Below are 12280 nucleotides of genomic sequence, written 5' to 3' on the forward strand. Positions count from 1 at the left end.
ATATTAATGGCACGCTTCTTCAAAATAAAAATTGCCCACCTGTGTTTGTGAGGAGCGACAAAATCACAGTATCCACTCTAGCAGCAGAAATGAGAAATAACCATGCTCACTTTAAGAAGCAGGTTTTGCAGAAACAGCCGATAAAGACCCTCAATCTCTTGCACCGTACTATTATCTGAACCTCCCACTAATCTTTAAACTCCTTGAACATACGTTTTTTTTTTTTTGTTTTTTTTGGCTTTTAGTGATGGGGAAAAGTTGTGCAAGTTGTTTTTAGTCGATATGCTACAGACATGTTCCTTTGTATCATACATATTGTAAAATCAATATATGTTATATATACTGTACATATATTTTTTCCTTTTTGGACTTAACGGCCCAAGCCAACAGAAAGAAAATACAAGGGCAGTATGTTTCATGTGAAATATGAGCATGAACACAGTCTAGTTACCTTCAGTCCAATAGCTGGAAGCACACACTGCTTCATGATGTATGAACGCACTAACTATGCCAGCCAAGAATATGCCGTATCAATCACTTTCCATCAGTTTAGGTATATACTGTTTATAAGTAGTCATTTCCTTTGTCCTCTAATGCAACAGAATGTCTCACTTTCTGCAGTCATAGGAATGTCATTGTATAATTTTTATCCCAACAAAACCTGTTGCAAATTACCTTCTTTTCTTAATGCAAGTTAACATTACCTTCATGATATAACCATTTGTATTGGGAATTTTACAGTCAACCATTTCTGTGATACTTTATGTGTTTTTTCACACCCATCACTATCAATACTTAACTCTCATTAACACAATACGAACAAGTCATTAGTTGGAAACTAGATGAAGCTCATTTGCAACACACTTCATGTGCAATTGGTTTCCAGGTCATTTAATAGAATGTCCTCATATTTAGTCATTTTTGAGATAACCATAAGTGATATGCCAGGATGGTGAAAGGGACAGTGATGGTGACGATGAAGACTTAGCCAATATGAGATATGGAAAATCTATTAACCTCCTGTGACCAGCTCGCCAGGCATGACAGATTGCCATGTCCCATTTTATGAAACGTATGTGTGTGTGCGTGGGTTGGTGTGTGTGCATGTGTGTGTGTTTGACCAATCAAAGCAACAGTTGTATTTTGTATTATTATTATTAGTGTTGTCAAGATGTGTAAAGAAAGAGATTATTCGTGATAAAGTGATCTAAGTAGCCTAATTTTAATATCACCTAAAAAAAAAAACGGAACCGTTTTTTAAAATGTAGATGCCATACATTATTGTGGCAGATCAACATTAATATAATTTGTTTTCTTTAATGGATGCAGTTGTATCTATTTAGCTTCTGCTGTATTTGAGATTAGCGCCAAGTGCAGGCTGCAACTTTTTGTTTCGAACATCAGGTGTTGTTTACTTTTGTCAATGACCAAATTATTAAACAGAAAAAGTTTAAATAAAACGTATCCATTCCTGTCTGTCGCAGATTTGCTCCAATGTAACGTGTCCTCGAGTCTCATTTAGAAAGAGCTTTGCTATGGGTTGCTATATTCGCGACAGCGTTATTATTTTGTAGCTGTGGTCGCAGTCACAGCTGGGTGCTTTGCATTTATGTGTTTGGCCCAACTTGAGCTCTTTCTATGATAATCAAGCTCCTTCTTACAAAGAATGCATTTAACTCTTAACTATCAAAGGTACGTTTATATTTAAAGTTAAATTTACCATTCATTGTACGGACTATTCTCACATGCTCTTCCATTTTGACGCTTCCTTTACCTTCCCACCTGCAACAGGAGCCTATCTCCAGCTAATCAATGTGATTGACCTTTTTCAAACCCCACCAACTTAAGCACGAAAACCCCATGTATAAAACAGATCTAATCAACATCTAGAGAAAGAATAAAGCTCGAGATTAAAAAACATATTCATATGATTGAAAAAAAACCTGCAATTAATTGTTCACAAGCTGTTAAACTGAACCCCCTCACATACTGCATATGATTCCACAATTTGTAATAACTATTTTGTTGTGGAATCCAGTGCCTGACATATTTTCTTAAAATCTTCTTCATTTTCATTTCGTCCTTTGCTATCCCCCAAGTAATGCAAAGTACGTATTAGGTGTGTATAAACAATATGCATAAGTGTTTCCTGCTACACAGTGTTGTGCATCAGTGACCTGTGGGCTAATCCGCCCAGTGCTACAGAAGCTTTTCTATTAATAAATGAGTTGATAATTATATTAGTCTGAATCTACTGGGCTTTCTTTTGTTGCACTATCTCTGACATGCAGCCTTGTGGATGTTTGTTCAGCCCACATATCCCTTGAATTGTCGCTCATCTGTTCAAAAATAAAGGCAGATCCACACTGCTTGTGATTGTCACTTTTTTGCATTACATTTTGCTCAATCATATGTATGTCTGTTTTCAATTAACTGTCAATGTTGGATTCACTTTTTTTTCTGGATGAATTCATCAAGCTCATTTATTTAGTATTATTATATTTGCAGACTTTCTGAGGTCATGTGTACATTTTGTGACATAATTAAAAGATGTATAAGGCATTAAGGAGCATTTCAGTTGAATTAGTTGCTTTCTGTTTTGACGACATACCATTCCACCACATTCAGTGTCAATTCATTATCTCAATGAGGTTATACTCAACAACGGGGGCATTTACAAACCCTTGTTAACTTTGCCTGAGTAACATTGTTTTAACATGTCAGTTGCTCCCCCCCAATTTCATTAATTATTTGCAGAAGATGTTCTCATAAAATTAGCCATCGCTACAACCTGCTCAGTATCACAGACTTGTTTTTAAAAAAGAAGTAGCTTTCTACAGCGAAGATAAATTATGGAATTTTGTTTGTTGCATGCCAAAGCCATTCTAGTAAAGAAGTACTACGCAAAACAAATCAGCATAATGTAATCTGACTGTATTGGGTGTATGGAATGGATTGGAAAATGATTTATTTGATTAAATAATCTTGCAGTCTTGGCTCAGGTTGTACAGGAGAGATTTTAATGGCAAAGCTTGTGAAAAAAAAAAGAATTAGAAAAAAAAGTTGGATTGATGTTTTTGCCTTTTCTTGTCAAAATAGTTTCTAGATTTCATTGACGTGCATATTATGCATCATCTTCTTTCGGAGTTTTACAGCTACCAAAATGTATCCCTATTTATGGGCTTGCCAATCGAAAATAAATAAATAAACAAATAACTTTTAATGCCTAAACCCATGCAAGATACATAAAAATGTGTTTGGGATTTAATGAATTATTTGCGATCAAGCAAGTTATGCACGTGATATGAATGTTAAGTTTACATTACAACTAATTTGAAATCAGGATACATGATCATTTTTTAACCTTTTCCACAGGCTTTATTTTTAAATGAATCAAATCCAAATCCTTAAATACTTCTTGAGTTTATTACTACAAACAAAATGATTACAACTATAAATATCTAGAAAGGATGGTAATGTTGGGATTTTTTTTTCGGCCATATCACCCAGACCATATCTGAATTAAAAAAAAAAAAAAAGAATTTGGGTGACAGAATTTGAGATGCTAGACTTTAAAAATGTTTTGCCAGCCTATCAGTCATGTATTTTCCATGATAGGGACAATGCAGTTAATATGATGTATATTCATGGTGATTGATGAGCAGCTCATATTTCATCCATGTCAAGGGCTAGTTTGAATTGTAATCCAACAATCATACGGTTGAATGAAAATCCACTACTTTCATTTTCAGACACTTTCATTATTTGAGCATTTTTTTCCTGAAGATGAAGTTATCTATTAAAAGAAAAAACAAACAAACAAAAAAAAAATTAAATATACCTACCCTATTGCATTGCTTTTCATATAGAGGGTGAGTGTCACGATACCTCATTTTGGGGCCATCATGGGTGACATGTACAGTCCGGGTTTTGTAAAAAGCAACAGTTTTTATTTCGTTATTTATATTTAAACATAATTTTATAAGAGGTGGTCTTTGTGTACTACTGGTCCTGTGTGGGGAGTTACTGCAGACATTTATATTTTAGTTACCTTTGTCTTGTTTTTCTTTCTAGAACAAAAGGGCAGAAAGAGTCATGCCCATGTTTGTAGATACACCTTGCCAAATGTGGAAATAAATGAAACCACAATGAAAAAGGGTGACAGTGCATGCGGATAGTTTGGAAATACATATGAATATGAAAATAGCTGTGCATAGTGTCTGTCTGTGTATGTGTGTGCACCCACAAGGCTGCATGTGTGTATACACTCAGAGGCCTTGTTAGTTATTGATTCCATTTAATAATCCTTAACCACAGTCAACTCCCTTGAGAGCACTTATCTTTCACTTTCGCTCTGTCTCTTTGCCGCTTACAATTCTCCCCTTGCCTCTTTTACGCTCTGCCTCTAGTTTATCTGTCTGTATCTCTTTCTTGCCCCCGGTGTACCTCAGCTATACTCTTTAAGTACCTACAAGGTCATGGTAAAGTGGGGTTAAAGACGAACACTAAATCCCAGCAGTATGGGATTGAAGTTTGGTGCTGTAGTGCTTTTGTTTCCATGCAGTTGACTGTAGTGTAATCCATGACTCCAGATACAAACTCCTGAAAAAAAATGATTGTTTTGCAAGCTCTTTTTTTTTTTAAGAAGAAGCTTAATATCACAGATGCCACTCAAGTTTAGCTTACCACATAAATCCAAAGCACCCACAGCTAACCAGAGCAAGAAGATACAAATTTTGCGGGGCATAGCAGAGCAATTTGCCAACATAAACTCATTTTGAGCAGTCTGTACCAAGCAGGATAGACAATGTTGTAGTATAATGTTATTTCCTAATTATTTGGCCAATGGCAAAAAAACAAAACAAAACAAAAAAAAAACAAACAAAAAAAACAGCTGGTCAAAACTAAAAGATACTTGGCGTTGTGTGGAGGTGTGGACCAATACATGTAAAACTGTTCGAATTATATAAAACAAACTAACCAATTGTTTATCAAACTAAACACTCTTAAATTCCTTGATTTAGTCGGATTGAAAATGGCACAATTAACGTACAACGTATGCAACAATGAATCTTGCCCCAGTGTCAGTGTCACAATCAGAGCCAATTGTCAGGTTCAGGCAACCTAGAACATTTATTAACTACACACAAGAAGGAAGACAAGGGGCTTGGACCATTTTTACTCACGAGGAGAACAGACAGAGATATGTATCCTCACAAATCTCCTTCCGATCTGAATACACTTCCTGTCTGCCCCTCCTTTATTAATTTGGGTTGTCCGTAGTTCTAAAGCCATTGCTGCCCTGATGGGTTGGTGGAGACATATGGCACCAATGTAACAATCGGCTTGTGTTGGTGGGGGACTAGTCCATGCTGCTATCTTCTTTCCCAGGAACATAAAGACCGACCCCATGCTGTACCGCCTTGTGTTTGGTTCGCGCTGCTTGCTTTCTTCTTACAGCTGCAGGAGACGTGTCATCTCCTCACACTTTCTTCATAAACAATGCCAAAAGAAAATATCCATGTTTATCAATGTACATGTTGCAAAAAACAAATATAGGCTATTATTGTAACACCCTTCTTATCTTGTTGAACTTTTGCTTGCAAGTTGAAGGAATTAAAAGAAAGCAATCAACTGAATAAACGTGCAGCCAGCCATGGCTTTGTGTTATCAGGGGAGATGATGCTATGTTACCAAGAGAAGTTAGTCTCCATCTTTTTCTGGAGGTATTTCTAAAGTCATGTGGCGTAAAGGAAGCCGTTGTACAAAATATGTCCTTAATACAGGCAACACAACAATCCTGTTGAATCATTTGAACAAGTACCATCCAATTGATGATGAAAAAGTAAGTAAGGAAAGCAAGTAAATGTAGGTACTTTACAACAGTTAATGTAATGTAAATTTGCAATAAAGATAGCATTTTTTTAAACCTTAAAAGCATATACATTCAAGAACCAATCCCTTGTACAGAAAGGAGGACCACAGATTTTGGACCATGCTTTGGTAGTGTTCCTTTAGTGTGTTAACATGGGCATCCCCTTTTCACTGTGGACCTAGCCATACCGCTGATTAATTTTATATTATTGAATATATTGATCAGATATGATAATTGAAACAGTTCAATACTGACCACCCAATACAATCGGTCATAAAGTGTTTCACCCGAAGGTGTGTCCAGAGGTGTACGACTCAGAAAAACTCTTTGGTGTTGAAGTCACCCTAAGACATCTGTACGAAAGAGAGATTTGCCCTCGCATCTTACAGAAAATGAGTATATTGATTTACAGGACCATCATTTTCATTTTGCAGAGACGCAATTGGTCACATAATGAGCTTTTAAGTGATGTTAGCCATAAGATGGAGCCATCTCAGTAACAAGTTTCCATCGTCATTTCAGCATTTATTGGAGATTCTGAAGCCTTTTTCTCCATGTTCATTAAAACTAGATGATTCAGAATCATTATGTTAGTTTTCTGATAAATGACCGCACTCAAATGAGCTGGACCACCGGAAATGCAGAAGAATGAACATTGCTTAAATTCAAATATGCTAAAAACAAGCTTTGAATTACCTTTAGCTGTGAAGGCCTTATCAAACTTACAAACAGATTAAATGATGGATGAAAACATATATTTACATGACTGAGCAAATGAGGGTATGAAAATAAATGGTAAACAATTGAACTAAGAGGCCATAAGAAATGACAACAATTAGGAGTACAATCTCTGTTGCTCCCTTTGAGTCATTTTACTTTATTTCCTCTGTACCCTCAGCAAGCTCCTTTTAATCTGCCACTCTCTCCTCCACACCTTATTTCCCCTTTTTATTTGGATGTCTTTACACATTTCATACAGATAATTGGATCAATAATTACTATCCAGGCGCTCACAAGCATAAACAATTGAATTGGTAATGGATTTACACATTTTGAAACCATATACCATAACTGCACTGCATCTGCAATGCTCTCGTTTCATTTGTCAATCACCCAAACATCACTTTTGTTGTCATTGTCATCAGAGCAGCAAGCTTTTATTTTAAAGCCAGTTTGCAAATCTCAAGCTTGTCAAGATTTATTTGGCCCCGACTGCACATCAGATAAACCAGTAATGAGGCCATCAGTTTGAACCCAAACATCACACCCTTGTGGCCCATTAACACAGAGCCTTAATTCTTTATCATGGTTGACACTTAAGCAGTGCTCACTATGTCCGAACAGTGGTCTGAATCAAACACTTTGAATCATTCTTTTGGTCTTTGTTCCTGCTACCATTTTTATTATGGAATCAGAGGTTGCACATTCAAGGCATCTGTGCTCCTTAGGGTTTGGCATCATTTGAACTTGGATACTTTCATTTCCAATTTGTTATTTGATTCAATTGTGGTTCCCAAGGAGTCTTGATTTTTTTTTTTTCGTTTCTTTGTTTCTTAATTAAAGTACAAAATAAAAAGGGCGTTAGAAATATTGTTATAGATGGCGCCATATGAACGCCTCTGTTTTTTAAGTTCATGAACATTTTACTGATTGCGAGTTTTAATAAGGATTATTCTTAATAAGTATATTAAAGTCCGGGTGGCTCGGTGAGAGGGTGGTTAGCACCTCCGCCTCACAGGTAAAGGACCTGAGTTCGATTACAGCTGGCTCCGGCCTTCCTGTGTGGAATTTGCATGTTCTCTTCAAGCCCACCTGGGTTCTCTCTGGGCACTCCTCCCACACTCCAAAAACATGCATGGCAGGTGTATTGGACACTAAATTGTCCTGAGGTGTGATTGGGTGTGTGAATGGTTTGTCCTGGTGTGCCCAGCAATTGGCTGGCACTTCAGAGTGTGCCTCTCCCCCAACACAGGAATTATTGAAAACATGACATCCGGTGGTGTTTTATTATATTTAAAGTGCAACCTACTTAGCACAAGACATCTGTTTTTTTTTTTTTTTTTGTGCAAAGTCGTCTGTTTTTTCGCTGAGAAGTATTGATCGTTAGTACTCACGAGTGTCAAGCGATCACTTACTGGTGGTTTTTCTTTATTCGCGCCTGCTGTCCAGCAACTTAGTGTGTATTGAAAAGTCAGATCACCCCGATCCACCCCAGCAGTAGGACAGCTGCCAGGTGCCTACCAGGGCAGCCTGCTGGTATGGCCTGGGCAGGGATCAATTGGTGCCACAGCGAGATATTAGCGGCCACTGCAGCTGGGGAGATACATGGGAAAGGCCCTGCAGACATACAACTTCGGCCACAGACCATTGTCACCCCTTGGACCACCCTGGTAATGGCAAGGGGCTGCGCACCACAAACATACATTCCCTCTCGGTCCTTTCTTTTCATGTTGGATCTTTTGAAATTGAGGTATGCCATGCCACATCAAGGTTTTTCCAACTGGTGCTGATTTTCATTGATAAACAAAAAGGTGGACAGTCTGTCAACGTGTCAGTGACGGATGCCCATTTTGTCAACAACTGGTCCGTCAGTGTGTCAGTGACGGATGCCCATTTTGTCAACAACTGATTACCGACAAGAAACATAAAAAATAGACACATTTACCAGCTTGCCTTGCTCGAGCTCCAATCAATTGCATTTTCATTATTTTTTTATTACTATTTTTGAGTGAAATTTATTGATTTTTTTTTTTTTTTCTTCAAAGTTTTAATTCCAGTTTCTGGTTTACCTGAGTGTAGTCCTGCTTTGATTCTAAACTCCATGTCTGTCTCCCCATATTCCTTTACTTTTTATTTATTTATTTTTTATGTGCTAATTATCAGATTTGAATCATTTTCATTAATATTTCAATATTAGGGCATGTTTAAGAATTCAGTAAGAAATTATTAAATTAATACAAACATGTTATTAATAAGACAAATTCATTAAAAAACCCAAATAATTTCTGAACGTGAAAGTACTTGGTACTGGCACCAGTACTTGATAGATATCAAAATCTCAAGTATCGCACAGGTCTACTCCAGAGTGAGCATTAAAACATGCTTTCGCTCAATCGCGATCGAAAGAAATTTCCATCCATACAACAGAAGATTTGGCCACATTCGCGAGTATAATGCTTGCAGTATTGAAAATTAAACTCTGTTACTATTAAGATACGTTTGGTTATTTCAACCACACCTATATACAAATGTGTGTTCCCTACTTGGACTCCATGTATAATGGTGTCCTCAATTCTTCGAGTGGAGTGAGCAATACCTAATAGAGCCATGATGTTAAGTATTAAAACCAGTGGACCTTGAAGTTGACGTGGTGAGCCTCTTAATTGTCATAGCAGGCAGAAAAGAAAGAGCAAGAGAGAAATAAAATGGACACTGATTTAAATGTAAACTGTACACGTGAATGAAAGAAAGGAGTAGGAAAAAGATCAGTCAGAAAGCAACAACAGTGAACATATCTTGAAATCATGCTAATGAGGCAGGAGGAACTCACGTTTGAAGGAAATGGACGGATTATATTTGTGTGTCACGCAGCCGCTTCACCGGTGAAACAAATGAACCGTGATGATAATAAACATTTTTTTTGTCAATATCACAATACAGGTAAATCTGTGTGTGTGTACTTGCACATGCAACACCACAAGAGATTGAGAGGGATCAGGATTGAGTGAGAAACGCTTCAAACTGTAATTCTGCTCTCTGGCTGTGTTGTATTGGAACTAGGTGGGGAGCCAGCGGTAATCATGCGCACCCTGCTGTGTTTTTTCATCTCTGATCTCACTGCCTCCATGTTGAGTGCGGCATCTTGCGCGCTAATACGCGCGAGCACAGTCACACTCATGCACACTCACTCACAGTCGCTCTCTCTGGAGTGAGTCCTTTCCAGGAGCTTATCATTAGGCACCTTGGCGGAACAATCATCACTTTGCTCTCTACATTTTCATTGAAAACTGTTTTGCCCCTACAATAAATGAGTTTAAAATGACAGACCACCTTTTGGGCCACTTCATTTTGATCTCTGACGTGAGTGTAATAAATGCAGAATCTGTTTTTAAAGCTAGAAGAAAATTGATGTTTCATGCCATTATATGTATGATAGTTCAATGTAGTTCTGAATTCATAATTGAAGGTATATAGTATGTTTCCCCCCCTGCCACGCCTTCTGATGCTTTTGATCAATTGTTTCTGACAATTCATCCATCCATCCATCCATTTTCTAGAGCCGCTTATCCCCACAAGAGTGGCAGGCTTACTGGTGTCTATCCCAGCTGTCTATGGGCAGTAGGCAGGGGACACCCTCAACTGGTTGTCAGCCAATCGCAGCACACGCGGGGACGAACAACCAGTCAACTGAGAGGCGGACGTGCGAAGCACTTTGTCACCAAGCCGTACTCTGCCAATCCACTCATACAAAAATATACTCAAATCATATAACTCATAAACATGATGTCATGCTATTAGAAATGGCATGTCAAATAATAAAATGTTGCAAATTGCCATTTTTCTTACTTAAGTCTGTCACTGATGAGCTTGTGTGTGTGTGTGTGTGTTTGTTCTTTTGTGTTTTTTTCTAAGCAAGCCCATGATAAATTGCACTTGAGATTTCAATGACTGCTGGATGGCTGCTGTTTTTGAGTTGAGATGGAATTGTTTTCAGAGATTGGAGACCTCAAAATCGTTTGCTTATAAATTATACAAAAATGCTGGAAAAAGTATTTACCCGCTTGGTGATGTCTGTTTTTTGAGGGATCGTTTTTATAGGAGTACTGTATTTTTCTTTTTTCATTTGAACCATTAATTTTCAGATTCCCTGTACCTACGAATTGATACAGATACACAAGTACCAATTGCATGTGATTTGTGCATGTGTTTATAGTAATAAATGTTAATTACAAAAAAATCTAAAATGTTTTCGTTTGGACAATTTAACAATTACCATTCAACGTATTTTTTTTATACATAACAAAACATCATGAATTTAAAACTGAGTCCAACTCTGAGTCCAAGTCACCTTATATTGTAGATATGCTGATACACAGTCGTGGTTCTGTACCAAAACGGGATGTCTTAGAAAAACATTTTAGACATATTAATGCTTGGAGTTCAAAAATTGTTGTATAAAAAGTAGTTTCAACATGTCTGCTTCATTCCTCTTCTCAATTTTCTGAAGCGTTTTGTTTTCATTGTTACCTGATTGTGTTTTATTTGACTTGTCACTGATACTAAAAAAAAAAAAAAAAAAAAAAATGCAGAATTTACTTTGTTTTGTGCCTAAAGATAGCACTTTTTTTGGACGCATTTTAAAACAGGAGCAGATCCTGGACAAACACGTGCACAGCACAGTTTTTTTTTGTCAAATCAATTTGAATGGTATAAATATCACATCAATATCACAATAAGAACAAACACAGTTGGAGTATTTTAAATTTTCCTGTTGCACCGTGTCACAAAAAGGCCCACACATCCACCATTGTGCGTGGTGGCCATGCAAGTAAATGGGACAGGACAGGCTAAAAAATGTGAAATGAAGGGTTCTGGGAATTATACAAATATTGATTGCTATTTGCTTTTTTTTTTGCAGGGTGCTGCTTCAAAACGATTACAGTTTTCTAAGAGATATCAATATTTGGAACCCCTTTGTCACCGTTGGCGTTTACTCCTCCACACTTTCAGCAGCCATGAGCAACCTCATTGGAGCCTCGCGCATCTTGTATGCGTTAGCCAGAGATGACTTGTTCGGTATGTCATAGATTTTTTTCTAGTTTTTAGGAGATACAGTTTAATCTGATTTTATATTTGCTTTCAGGACATGTCTTATCTACTGTATCTGTCTATTTGTATATTTGTCCATATGTCTGTCGAGAGATAATCAATACACAGACACTTGATTGGTTAAACTGACATTACTCACTGAAGTTTGTTTAAATGTCACTATGAACCTAAAATATTCTCTAACATTTTCAAGTGTAATTAATCTGATCTCTAAACTTTTGAACATACGCCAAGTATTCAACATTCATACTCCTTTAGTCTATTAGTCACCATGTACGGTATAATTTGTTTAATTTCATCTTTGTTACAACCTGTGGATGACTTGTTTCTTGCAGTCTGTAAAACAAATTACACATCACACAATTTTCTTTTTATTTTGCTGTTTTATGTTAGGTAAAGTGTTGTCTCCTGCTAAGAAGACATCCAGCAGTGGCAACCCCTGGGTGTCTGTGCTTATTTCTTGGTTCCTTGTACAAGTAAGTGAAAAATATTATGCGGTTGTGAAGATAGTTGTCTGAACAACCAATTGTGTCATGTGTGCAGGCTTCAGGATTTATTTTGTTTCCCAAGTTTGTC

At 37.1% G+C, this 12280-nt stretch overlaps 1 protein-coding gene across 3 annotated transcripts in view; it reads left to right on the forward strand.

Annotated features, from left to right (window-relative positions):
- Positions 1-12280, forward strand: part of LOC148415665 (solute carrier family 12 member 9) — a 41262-nt gene that overhangs the window by 11380 nt on the left and 17602 nt on the right. For all 3 annotated transcript variants that reach the window (XM_088427992.1, XM_088427990.1, XM_088427991.1), the window contains exons 7-8: positions 11514-11671; positions 12098-12180. In XM_088427992.1, coding sequence (XP_088284118.1) covers positions 11514-11671; positions 12098-12180 — 241 coding nt within the window. The remainder of the gene's footprint in view (positions 1-11513; positions 11672-12097; positions 12181-12280) is intronic.

Source organism: Hippichthys cyanospilos, chromosome 11 (assembly GCF_059441005.1).
Source record: "Hippichthys cyanospilos isolate Australia breed blue-spotted pipefish chromosome 11, RoL_Hcya_1.0, whole genome shotgun sequence".
NCBI lineage: Eukaryota > Metazoa > Chordata > Actinopteri > Syngnathiformes > Syngnathidae > Hippichthys > Hippichthys cyanospilos.